The 13,247-nt window shown below is 41.4% G+C and overlaps 2 protein-coding genes across 3 annotated transcripts in view; both read right to left on the minus strand.

The window, feature by feature from the left end:
- LOC123330292 (zinc finger protein 501-like) overlaps nt 1-13,247 on the minus strand; it is an 85,852-nt gene that overhangs the window by 12,334 nt on the left and 60,271 nt on the right. The window contains exons 1-2 of one of the 2 annotated variants that reach the window (XM_045163350.1): nt 4,625-4,902; nt 4,399-4,536 (exon numbers count right to left, since the gene is read on the minus strand). The gene's annotated coding sequence lies outside the window, so the exon portion shown is untranslated. Of the gene's footprint in view, nt 1-4,398; nt 4,537-4,624; nt 4,903-13,247 lie in introns of those variants that run through there. The other variant, XM_045163351.1, reaches the window with a different exon arrangement.
- Nucleotides 7,521-13,247, minus strand: part of LOC102390926 (zinc finger protein 420-like) — a 30,791-nt gene continuing 25,064 nt past the window's right edge. The window contains exon 7 of the mRNA XM_025270186.3: nt 7,521-9,919. Coding sequence (XP_025125971.3) covers nt 7,677-9,919 — 2,243 coding nt within the window. The 3' untranslated portion in view covers nt 7,521-7,676. The remainder of the gene's footprint in view (nt 9,920-13,247) is intronic.

The following is a 13,247-nucleotide window of genomic DNA, read 5'->3' on the forward strand; positions in this document are numbered from 1 at the left end:
AAAAGCAATCAAACTCATACAAAACAGCTAAATAAGAGAATTTTTTTTGCCCAGAAGTCTGAATACAACTTATACGTTCTATTAAAAAAGAATCCTTCTAAATTATATTTTTTGCTTGTGACTGTGCACATGTAGAAAGCAACCATTTTAGACCCTGGTCTGGGTTGCAAGCAGGGAGATAATCACAGAAAATGGAAAAAATCATTCCTAAAAAACTCCAATGAAAAATTAAAATGAATAAGCATTTTTATCCCAGTTTAGAAATTTAGCATGTTATTAACAAATTGCTGATATATATAGACAAGATATCAAGGCTGTAACCCTTTCTTTAGAACAAAAGCAATCTTACTTTATAAATAAAGAAAAAAAATTAAGTTGTAAAATATGCAAAGAATCACCGACATATCAACTAAACCTTTGTGATTAAATTATACCATGGTTCAAACACCCCTTGAAGGAAGTAGACAAAAAAAACCTAACGATTACTTTTCGCTAGAAGTAATCTGAAATATATGAACAAAGCATTTTCATAGATCTGGGATACCTGCTAATTATCTCCTTCTTACCAAACATAAGTTCATTCAAGCATGTTATATTATAAGTCATGTATGGATGTGAGAGTTGGACTGTGAAGAAAACTGAGTGCCGAAGAATTGATGCTTTTGAACTGTGGTGTTGGAGAAGACTCTTGAGAGTCCCCTGGACTGCAAGGAGATCCAACCAGTCCATTTTAAAGGAGATCAACCCTGGGTGTTCTTTGGAAGGAATGATGCTAAAGCTGAAACTCAAGTACTTTGGCCACCTCATGCGAAGAGTTGACTCATTGGAAAAGAGTCTGATGCTGGGAGGGATTGGGGGCAGGAGGAAAAGGGGATGACAGAGGATGAGATGGCTGGATGGCATCACCAACTCGATGGATGTGAGTTTGAGTGAACTCTGGGAGCTGGTGATGGACAGGGAGGCCTGGCGTGCTGCGATTCATGGGGTCGCAAACAGACACAACTGAACGACTGAACTGAACTGAATAGATGATTTTGATATACAACTGATCAGAATGTAAAAATATAGGAGACCAAGGATTTTGGCTCCTATGGAGCTGAAGGAGCCAAAACAAGCTGAATTTTAACTACATATCTGGTTCATAAATGGCCATTGTGAATGGCACAGAAATGAAACAGCCATGTAAGAAATCATAGTTAAGATTGAACTTAAAGCATTATACAGATTTTACAGGTTTAATAGATTAGTAAACCTAGAAAAAACAATCCTTTAGACGATTTATATACTATATATCTAATACTTTTTTACTTTTCAATCTTGAATGAGCCACATAAATAATTTTAGATCAATAATAATGCTATCCAAAATTGTTTTGAATATTTGGTCAAATATTCAGGAAATGGTAGAGCTTGGGATTTACTTCAGTGGATCTGAGCTTGATTGTCTCTAAAAAGAAAAAAAGGCAGCACACAGACCATTCTAATGGAGGTTTTACCCGATTGAGGTAACTGGCAAAAACATCAGAAACAGAAAAGATCAATCATATAATGTTAACATTTTCATGCACACATACATACACTACTTAGGAACTATATACATATTAAAAGTGGTAGAGAAAAATTATTCATGTCAATAAAATCAAGAATAGATTTCCCTGTTTAAATCTTATAATTTATTTATGGTTGATTCACTGTATTTTTTAAACATGCTAGGGCAAAAACACATGACGATATGATATAAATCTTCTGCTTCTGAATCTTTTATTCTTTTGAAAATCTCTATCACTAGTGTTGAGCGATATTTTAGATTTAACAGGGTTGAACATATATTAGTAATAAGATTCCTGTAAATATTATAGAAAATACAAAAATGTGATAAGAATTCTATTTTTGGAATATGTTGTTCAGTTTCTCAGTCTGGTCTGACTCTTTGTGACTCCATGAACTGCAGCATGCCAGGATTCCCTGTATTTCATCATCTCCCGGATTTTGCTCAAACTCATTTCCATCAAGATGGTGATGCCATCCAGCCAGCTCATCCTCTGCTGTTCCCTTCTCTTCCTGCCTTCAATCTTTCCCAGCATCAGGGTCTTTTCCAATGAGTTGGCTTTTCTCAAAAGGTGGCCAAAGTATTGGAGCTTCAGCTTCAGCATCAATATTCAATATTCAGCATTCAATATTCAGGGTTCATTTCTTTTAGGATTGACTGGTTTGATCTCCTTGCAGTCCAGGTGACTCTCAAGAGTTTTCTCCAACACCACAGTTCAAAAGCATCAATTCTTTGGGGCTCAGACTTTTTTATTGTTCAGCTCTCACATCCATACATGACTAATGGAGAAACCATAGCTTTGAGTATATGGACCTTTGTCGGCAAAGTAATGTCTCTGCTTTTTTAATATGTTGTCTAGGTTTGTCATTGCTTTTCTTCTGAGAAGCAAGTGAGTTTCAATTTTATGGCTGCAGTCACCGTCCACAGTGTTAAATAAATAAAGTCTGTCATTGTTTCCCCATCTATTTACCATGAAGTGATGGAACTGGATGCCATGATCTTCGTTTTTTGAATGTTGAGTTTTAAATTAGCTTTTTCAGTCTCTTCTTTCACCTTCATCAAGAGTCTCTTTAATTCCTCTTTGCTTTCTGCCATAAGGATGGTGATATCTGCATATCTGAGTTTACTGATATTCTCCCTGCAATTGTGATTCCAGCTTGTACTTAATCCAGCCCAGCATTTTGCATGATGTACTCTGCATATAAGTTAAATAAACAAGGTGACAATATACAGCCTTGACATACTCCTTTCCCAGTTTTGAACCAGTCCGTTGTTCCATGTCGAGTTCTAATTGTTGCTCCTTGACCTCCATACAGGTTTAGAAGGGGGCAGGTAAGGTGATCTGATACTCCCATCTCTTTAAGAATATTCCACAGTTTGTTGTTATCTACACAGTCAAAGGCTTCAGTGTAGTCAGTGAAGCAGAAGTAGATGTTTTTCTGAAATTCTCTAGCTTTTTCTATGATCCAGTTGGTGTTGGCAATTTGATCTGTGGTTCCACTGCCTTTTCTAAACCCAGGTTGTGCATCTGGAAGTTCACATACTGTTGAAGCCTAACTTGAAGGATTTTGAGCATTACTTTGCTAGCTTGTGAAATGAGTGCAATTGTGCAGTAGTTTGAATATGAGTGCTGAGTATATTAAAAATGGAAACAATCAGACCTGAGCTTAAGTAATGAAAACTCAAAACTCTCAAGAACCCTACTAAACACAGGTGAGTGTTCATTTTTCCAAAGCAAACAGAACTAAGAAGACACGGATTTCTCATTAACTGTGGCAGCTTATTCGCACTCCTTACTAAATCTTTCAAAGATTTTTATTAAAGATAAAGAGAAAAAGTATGAACATCTTAGTGCTGGAATCTCAGAGAACTACCTGAACCAATGGAACATGAAGTGTAATGGGATAAATGTTAGCAGTGATCTGAATCTCTCCTGAAAAAATATCAGTTGTATGCTAATTTCTCTTCACATATAACTTCCAATGTTCTGTATATTAAAAGTAAAGTTAAGCATGAGTCCTTCCTGCCAATATAGAGAAGCTGCTGCTACTGCTGCTAAGTCACTTCAGTTGTGTGCGACTCTGTGGGACCCCATAGACAGCAGCCCACCAGGCTCCCCCATCCCTGGGATTCTCCAGGCAAGAACACTGGAGTGGGTTGCCATTTCCTTCTCCAATGCATGAAAGTGAAAAGTGAAAGTGAATTCGCTCAGTTGTGTCCGACTCTTAGCGAGCCCATGGACCGCAGCCCACCAGACTCCTCCATCCATGGGATTTTCCAGGCAAGAGTACTGGAGTGGGGTGCCATTGCCTTCTCTGATACAGAGAAGACTGTCTCACATTTTTCTTCTCCATCTTTTCCACAAACTTTCTGTGGAATTCTGGACTGCTGAGGTTATAAGGACATTTTCTTAATCCTTTTCTAAATGTCTGAAGTTGCATCTACATGTAAATTCATTACTACTTCTCTAAGATTTTCCCCTACTTCTCTAAGATCCCAAGACTGAAGCACATCCCAATAGGATCCTCAGAACCTATGCCTCCCTGGGTTGATCTCACACAAAGGGAATGTTTTCACCAGTTGAGAGTCATTTTCACCAGTTGAGAATTCATCATACTCCATAGAAAGCTGGGATACAGACAATGCAGAAAAGACTCTAGGACTAAGGGAGATGTAGTCTAAAGAGCAGGTCTTCACTATTATAAGAAAAAAAAAAGGAAAAAATAAGTTGATAACAAATGCTCTGGGCAAAAATATTAGAAGGAGAGAAGTAAAGATTTGCAGATTCTCAGTCCAGGCATTTCAGGAGGAAAAGCAGACACAGCCCCAGACCCAGGACAGGACATTTACCTGAGAAGCTGCCATTTCCTCCTCTTCTTCCTGCTGCTCTGTCTTCTCTGGGAATGTTATGTTGCAAATTCACACCTGTGTCTTGAGAAAATACCTCCAAAGACATCCGCACAGCTCTTTAACCTGCAACCACTTCACCTACAGACAGAAGGACCTTGAAAAGCTGAAAAAACCCACCTCTCCTGTCCTTTGTTTCAGGAGAGATTCGGGAACAGTCACTTCCTACCTGGAGACCAGCCTGTGGACTTATTTCTTGATTGTTCTCTCCCCATTAGAGAGCTCCTAACACTCTGCTCACAGACGATGTGAGCTGACTGACTTCCCCGGTCCAAATCCAGCTAGACCAACCCTGCTGCCTCTCCTCGGATTGAAGCTGGGCCTCAGCTCTCACAAACGGACCAGAAGCCACGTCCTTAACCTGGGCACCCCCTTAGGATCCCCTGAAGCACTTCCTACAAACCACACTGATGCTCCCACAGGACCAACACAAAACTCTGTTGGGAGGGCATCAGTGAGGTCATTTCCTGACACTGGTCACGTGATCCTGATGGGGAGCAGATGGAAACCACTTGGTTAAGGATTCTTTCTGAATCATTTCAGTCAATACAAATCCCTGATGGTCAGGTCCCCACTCCAAGAAGTTATCAATCTGCAGGTCTAAGGTGCAGAAATGAGTCTCTACCAAGTTTCCCATACGTTCTGATGTTTCTTCCCCAAGACACACATTCAGACACCCAGAGCTCAAGCCCTCACACTCAGCACAGCTGAGACCTCTCACGAGGGGAGGATTTAGGGTGGGAACTTCTGAGGGAGGTCAAGGCTAGAATCAGGCAGAGAAAGTTCCAGTATTTGGGGTTCAGGCCTAAGTGACCCTGGGTGAAGTGCTGTGGGCCCCCCAGGCTGAGTGTGGATGGGTCCATTCAAACCAAGAGCAGCAGGAATCTGGTGAGCTCTGAGGGTGTCATTGAAGGGGGACCCGTGAAGTAGACCCTGGGGTTCAGCCAGATTGCTGGTCTCAAGGAAGGGGGTCATCTAGTGCAGGTGCTCACAGGACTGGCTGGTGTGAGTTCAAGGAACTGCAGGCTGCCTGCTCCCCAGACAGATGCTGAGGCAGCAACAGCACGGAGCAGTCAGGGAGGCTCTCAACAGTCCTCTGTATGGTCCTTCTTATTAGAACCGTCAGTGTCCCCGTAGTTACAGAGTGGGTGAAAAGTACAATGGAGAAATGATGGGAAATACATGATCAAATGATTTGAGGCTTATGGGTAGTAAGGAAACTAACTGTTACAGATGCCATCCCATTGTGCTACCAAATAGTTTATTGTTATGTGCTCTTTTCTGCAACCTTAAATAAGATGGGAGAGGTTAATGGTGGTGGTAGGTTAACACTTCATTCATTCACACCAACTTTACCACAAGAAGCCATTCAGTTTTATTGATTAACATGTATGAACATCACACACAGTCAGAATAAAACATTTTACACTCCCCTGTGTAACTTTGATTAAAAGACAGATTACAAGCATAAACAATGATATTCATTCCTCTGATATAATGATCTGAGAGTTGTGATTTCTATGATTACAAAATGGAGGCCAATCATTTAAGAAAGAAGACTTACAGTAATTACAGGAATTTTCTGGGAAGCGTTTCCCATACATTTTAGGGCATCAGAGGTTATTTGAAATATGTCAGATATTCATAATTTCTGTTGAGATTTCAGTGAACTGTCATTATATTAACCTTTAAAAGCATAACTTGATAATTACATCTTTAGTATGTGGAATTATTCCCTGAACACTTACATCATGGTGACCTACAGGGATGTTTGACATGAATGACAAACACCTCCATTTAGATGTTTACTGTACATGTTACATTACTGTGCCCTTAATCTTCTAATGGAGAATACATATAAATGATTTCTCCTTAGATAGAACGGCTTCTCTCATCTTTGAGGTACCAACCATCAAAAACATAAGTTTACATACACACTAGAAATGAAGCATATCATGGAGTAATTAGAGAGTTGAATTACATTCATTTTCAAATAATCACAAATCATGTCAATATAAACAAGGATACATTGCTAATAATTGTACCTTTCTAAACAGAGTACATCATGAGGAATGCTGGACTGGAAGAAACACAAACTGGAATCAAGATTGCTGGGAGAAATATCAATAACCTCAGATATGCAGATGACACCACCCTTATGGCAGAAAGTGAAGAGGAACTCAAAAGCCTCTTGATGAAAGTGAAAGTGGAGAGTGAAAAAGTTGGCTTAAAGCTCAACATTCAGAAAACGAAGATCATGGCATCTGGTCCCACCACTTCATGGGAAATAGATGGGGAAACAGTGGAAACAGTGTCAGACTTTATTTTTCTGGGCTCCAAAATCACTACAGATGGTGACTGCAGCCATGAAATTAAAAGACGCTTACTCCTTGGAAGGAAAGTTATGACCAACCTAGATAGCATATTCAAAAGCAGAGACATTACTTTGTCAACAAAGGTCCATCTAGTCAAGGCTATGGTTTTTCCAGTAGTCATGTATGGATGTGAGAGTTGGACTGTGAAGAAGGCTGAGCGCTGAAGAATTGATGCTTTTGAACTGTGGTGCTGGAGAAGACTCTTGAGAGTCCCTTGGACTGCAAGGAGATCCAACCAGTCCATTCTGAAGGAGATCAGCCCTGGGATTTCTTTGGAAGGAATGATGCTGAAGCTGAAACTCCAGTACTTTGGCCACCTCATGCGAAGAGTTGACTCATTGGAAAAGACTCTGATGCTGGGAGGGATTGGGGGCAGGAGGAAAAGGGGACGACAGAGGATGAGAAGGCTGGATGGCATCACTGACTCGATGGACCTGAGTCTTGGTGAATTCCAGGAGTTGGTGATGGACAGGGAGGCCTGGCGTGCTGTGATTCATGGGGTCTCAGAGAGTCGGACACGACTGAGTGACTGATCTGATCTGATCTGAAACATCAAACTTTCATCTTGTGATCCACTCTAACATATCAATTTTCTATCTGTTTTAACTGTGGATTACTATCTATAGTACTTCTCTTTAAGAGGAACTTTGGAAAACAGGATTGATGTAAAGCTTTCTAGTATGGATTTTCTGGAATTTATTTAGATTTCGTTTTTCATTAAACCATTTTCTACATTTTTTTTTTCTTTTACATTTCTCCATCATTCCATATCTTTCTTATATAAATGGTCTTGTGTTTTCTAACATGTATGTTTAGGACAAACTTCTTCCATCACTTATTTCATTACTAGGGTTTCTCTCCAGTATGCACACTGAGATGCCTAGTGAGATGACTTCTGTGCCTAAAGGCTTTGCCACAATCTTTACATTTATAAGGTTTCTCTCCTGTATGAATTCGCCGGTGTTTAGTAAGAGTTGAGGATTGACTAAAGGCTTTTCCACATTCTTCACATTTGTAGGGTTTCTCTCCAGTATGAATTAACTGATGTTGAGTAAAACCATAGCGCTGGCTAAAGGCTTTGCCACATTCTTCACATTTGTAGGGTTTCTCTCCAGTATGAATTATCTGATGTTTAGTAAAATTTGAATTTCGATTAAAGGTTTTTCCACATTCTTTACATTTATAAGGTTTCTCTCCTGTATGAATTCGCCGGTGTTTAGTAAGAGTTGAGGATTGACTAAAGGCTTTTCCACATTCTTTACATTTATAAAGTTTCTCTCCAGTATGAATTAACTGATGTTGAGTAAAACCATAGCGCTGGCTAAAGGCTTTGCCACAATCTTTACATTTATAAGGCTTCTCTCCGGTATGAATTCGCTGGTGTTTAGTAAGAGTTGAGTTTTTATTAAATGCTTTTCCACATTCTTTACATTTATAAGGTTTCTCTCCTGTATGAATTCGCTGGTGTTTAGTAAGAGTTGAGTATTGACTAAACTCTTTTCCACATTCTTTACATTTATAAGCTTTCTCTCCAGTATGAATTAACTGATGTTGAGTAAAGCCATAGCGCTGGCTAAAGGCTTTGCCACAATCCTTACATTTATAAGGTTTCACTCCAGTATGAATTCGCTTGTGTTGAGTAAGATTTGAGTTTTTATTGAAGGCTTTTCCACATTCTTTACATTTATAAGGTTGCTCTCCAGTATGAATTCGCTGGTGTTGAGTAAGACCATAGCGCCGGCTAAAGGCTTTGCCACAATCCTTACATTTATAAGGTTTCTCTCCAGTATGAGTTCGCTGGTGTCGAGTAAGATTTGAGTTCTGATTAAAGGCTTTGCCACACTTTGCACATTTATAAGGTTTGTCCCCAATATGAATTCGCTGATGTTGACTAAGATTTGAGAAATAGATAAACACTTTGCCACATTCCTTACATTTATAAGGTTTCCTGCCAGTATGGATTTGTCGATGGTGACTAAGGTTTGAACTCTGATTAAAGGCTTTGGCACATTCTGTACACTTGAAAGGTTTGCTTCCTGAATGTATTTTCCTATGTTTACTTATATTAGACGTGTTGTTAAAGACTTTCCCACATTTATTACACTTGTACTGTTTCTGTGAATTCTGAATCCTCTGCTGTTGAATAAGATTTGAAGACTCATTAGAAACTTTACCATATTCACTACAATTGTAACTTTTCTCTCCACTATGAATACTCTTTAGAGGAAGACCTGATGCTTGATAAAAGATATTCCTACGTTTATTACTTTTAGAATCCTTGTGTGAAGATTGAGCTCCCTGGTGTTCCATAAAGTTTGAGTCTTGTTCAAAGTTATGCCCAGTTTCATTGCATGAATAGACCTTCACTCCATCGTAAATAATTGTGTAATTACTGGACCTGGAGCTCTTACTTAAGGTCTGATTCATTTTATTACACACAGAAAGTTCTTCTGTATTAACCATATCATGGGATGTATTGAACAATGATGGTTGGATTACATCTCTTCCACTATCATCAACATTACACACCTTGGAATGGAGAGAAAATATCTGTTGGTGGAAGAATAATGACTTTCTGCTAACAGATCCCTCAAATTGATTACATTGTGAGTTTTCCCCATCATTTTTAAATTTCTGGTTTTCAGACATGTTTAAATATATGTTTAATCGAAGCCTATGCTCAGAGTGGTTTGAATGAGTATTTACAGTAGATACTGGAGGACCTTCCAGATTTTCCACATTTCCTTTCAGAGAACAAGTATGTTTCAAAAAACAATGTAAATTTTTTCTGAAAAACTTACACTTCTCAGCAGATGTTGAAGCCTGAAATGGGTGTTTTCCCCAGTTTGACTCATGTAGCTCATTTCTTTCTGCAGTAATGTCTATATCGTCTGTAACTGTCTCAATTTCTTTATGTCCATATAAACATCCTTTCTGTCTTTCACATGCCTTTGTATGTTCTGAGTCTTTCATTAATTGCAAGTTTCTGAGGTGAAATCTTTCATATATTCCTAGGTTTGCTTTTGGGAACAAATCTTCTACCCTTGGTTTCTTTGGCATCAAATCCTGGGTGTCTTGAGGAGACATAGCTGAAAGACACCAAAGAATAAGTTTTATTATCTACTGTTCTCAGTGATGCTTTCTAAGGCCCACTTGACTTCACATTCCAGGATGTCTGGCTCTAGGTCAGTGATCACACTATCATGATTATCTGGGTCGTGAACAAAGCTAGTGGAGGTGATGGAATTCCAGTGGAGCTATTCCAAATCCTGAAAGATGATGCTGTGAAAGTGCTGCACTCAATATGCCAGCACATTTGGAAAACTCAGCAGTGGACACAGGACTGGAAAAGCTCAGTTTTCATTCCAATCCCAAAGAAAGGCAATGCCAAAGAATGCTCAAACTGCCGCACAATTGCACTCATCTCACATGCTAGTAAAGTAATTCTTAAAATTCTCCAAGCCAGGCTTCAGCAATATGTGAACCGTGAACTTCCTGATGTGCAAGCTGGTTTTAGAAAAGGCAGAGGAACCAGAGATCAAATTGCCAACATCCGCTGGATCATACAAAAAGCAAGAGAGTTCCAGAAAAACATCTATTTCTGCTTTATTGACTATGCCAAAGCTTTTGACTGTGTGGACCACAATAAACTGTGGAAAATTCTGAAAGAGATGGGAATACCAGACCACCTGATCTGCCTCTTGAGAAATTTGTATGCAGGTCAGGAAGTAACAGTTAGAACTGGACATGGAACAACAGACTGGTTCCAAATAGGAAAAGGAGTATGTCAAGGCTGTATATTGTCACCCTGCTTATTTACCTTATATGCAGAGTACATCATGAGAAATGCTGAACTGGAAGAAACACAAACTGGAATCAAGATTGCCAGGAGAAATATCAATAATCTCAGATATGCATATGACACCACCCTTATGGCAGAAAGTGAAGAGGACAAAAGCCTCTTGATGAAAGTGAAAGTGGAGAGTGAAAAAGTTGGCTTAAAGCTCAACATTCAGAAAACGAAGATCATGGCATCCGGTCCCAGCACTTCATGGGAAATAGATGGGGAAACAGTGGAAACAGTGTCAGACTTTATTTTTCTGGGCTCCAAAATCACTACAGATGGTGACTGCAGCCACGAAATTAAAAGACACTTACTCCTTGGAAGGAAAGTTATGACCAACCTAGATAGCATATTCAAAAGCAGAGACATTACTTTGCCAACAAAGGTTCATCTAGTCAAGGCTATGGTTTTTCCTGTGGTCATGTATGGATGTGAGAGTTGGACTGTGAAGAAGGCTGGGCACCGAAGAATTGATGCTTTTGAACTGTGGTGTTGGAGAAGACTCTTGAGAGTCCCTTGGACTGCAAGGAGATCCAACCAGTCCATTCTGAAGGAGATCAGCCCTGGGATTTCTTTGGAAGGAATGATGCTACAGCTGAAACTCCAGTACTTTGGCCACCTGATGCGAAGAGTTGACTCATTGGAAAAGACTCTGATGCTGGGAGGGATTGGGGACAGGAGGAGAAGGGGACGACAGAGGATGAGAAGGCTGGATGGCATCACTGACTCCATGGACATGAGTCTGAGTGAACTCTGGGAGTTGGTGATGGACAGGGAGGCCTGGCGTGCTGCAATTCATGGGGTCACAGAGAGTCGGACATGACTGAGTGACTGATCTGATCCGATCTGATTCTCAGTGAATATCCTTAAAGATTTAGAGAAAATTGATGAACCCTTCGCTAGCTTAAAAGTAAAATAGAGATGGGAGGATCAAGATGCCAGAGGATTAGGCAGACATGGACTTCATTTCTCTCCACAAATGCATCAAGCATACATCAGAAATGGAACAGTTCTCACAGAGCCCAGCTGAACACTAGCAGAGGACCTTGGAAATCTAAAGGACAAGAAAGATTCCTGCTGAGCTAGGCAGGGTGAAAGAAAGAAGAAGGAAAAAGAACAGGAAAGGAAGTGGGATGGGGCCTGCAACCCTGGGGGGATCTGAAGAGAGGAGAGGTCTCCACATCCAGGGAAGGCCCTCACTAGGGGAGCCCAGTTGGGACAGAAAGGGAGCCTCATCCTCTGTGGGAAGAGAATACGGCAACAGTCTGTGGCAGCAGGACAGAGTGAGACCTGTACACAGGGTACTGACCCCTGCCCTGCCCACCCAGCCTGAGAGGGTGGCCACTGCTGCAGACAAGGACTGGGTGCTAGAATGTGGGGTCTGGAAAGCAGACTCAGGCAGAAGACTGCTGTGGGCTGTGAGGGGACATCCTGCAGGAAAGGCAGGGAGGGAGGAGCCCTGCAAACAGAAATGCTCGGGAAGGAAGCCTGAACCACCACAGAGTAGAGTGCCATTGTTGAGTGATGTCCAAAACGAAGGCCCACCATTGTTTATAGCCTCTCTCCCCCTGTGCCAGCCCCTCTTCACCAGGCACTATGAAGGGCTCCATTAGGGTGGGTGCTCTCATGAACCCAGCTGTTGACTCTTCCTCTGCGCCCCTCATTACCAGGGTAGACTGGTGGACTCTGGGAAACCTTAGGAGCAGGTGTCTGTAGTTTATCCACATGCACAGAGGTGGCTGAAGCATTGCTGAGCCCCAGGGTCTGGCAGTTTAAGGAAGTCAAGCTGATATCTATACAGGAAGTTGCACAAACTCGTTTCTACACCATCATAGCTGTCTGTGTAAACTCAGCCCGTTTAGAACATCTGAGTGGACAAGGAGGGCTCCCCCAGTCACAGAAGGTGTAGCATAAGCAGCTGTAGACTTTGTGGGCTCCTACACAAGGGGGCGGGGCCAGGCCGGAATCTGAGCTGCCCCAGAGCACCACAGTGGGTCCAGCTCCATGATGAATGCAATCCTGGGCCCTGACTTCAGAGGATCTATGCTGGTGACCTGGTGAAAACAACATCTGAGAGACATCAGGGCCATGGGATACCCATGGTTGAGGTGGGGCCAGGAGCAGTGCCGACCAGGATCACATGACAGCTCGCACAAGGCATGAGATGTGGCACACAGAACACTCCCCAAGGTGAACATCCCCAGAGGAGCAATCCCAGTGGGTGTGCTCCAATCCCACCTGCCTTCACCACAGATTAGAATCATGGTGAAGAAACAGATCTGGGGGCTTCTATGCCACAAACCAGGGAGCAGACCCCACCACAGACAGGGCAGTGACAGCCACAGAGCCAAGGGGAAGCTCCCCTCAATATCCAGGGCAGGCTCGGGTCATAGTAACAACCATCAAAAGTCTATCAGGAGATAAGGGCACAAACCTCTGGGCCAACCTCACCCACCAGGGGATAGACACCAGGAGCAAGAGGAACTAGGGTCCTGCAGCCTGCAGAACGGAGACCACAAACACAGAATATGTGACAAAATGAGAGGACAAAGAAATATGTTGTAGAGGAAGGA

This window comes from Bubalus bubalis, chromosome 18 (genome assembly GCF_019923935.1).
Source record: "Bubalus bubalis isolate 160015118507 breed Murrah chromosome 18, NDDB_SH_1, whole genome shotgun sequence".
NCBI lineage: Eukaryota > Metazoa > Chordata > Mammalia > Artiodactyla > Bovidae > Bubalus > Bubalus bubalis.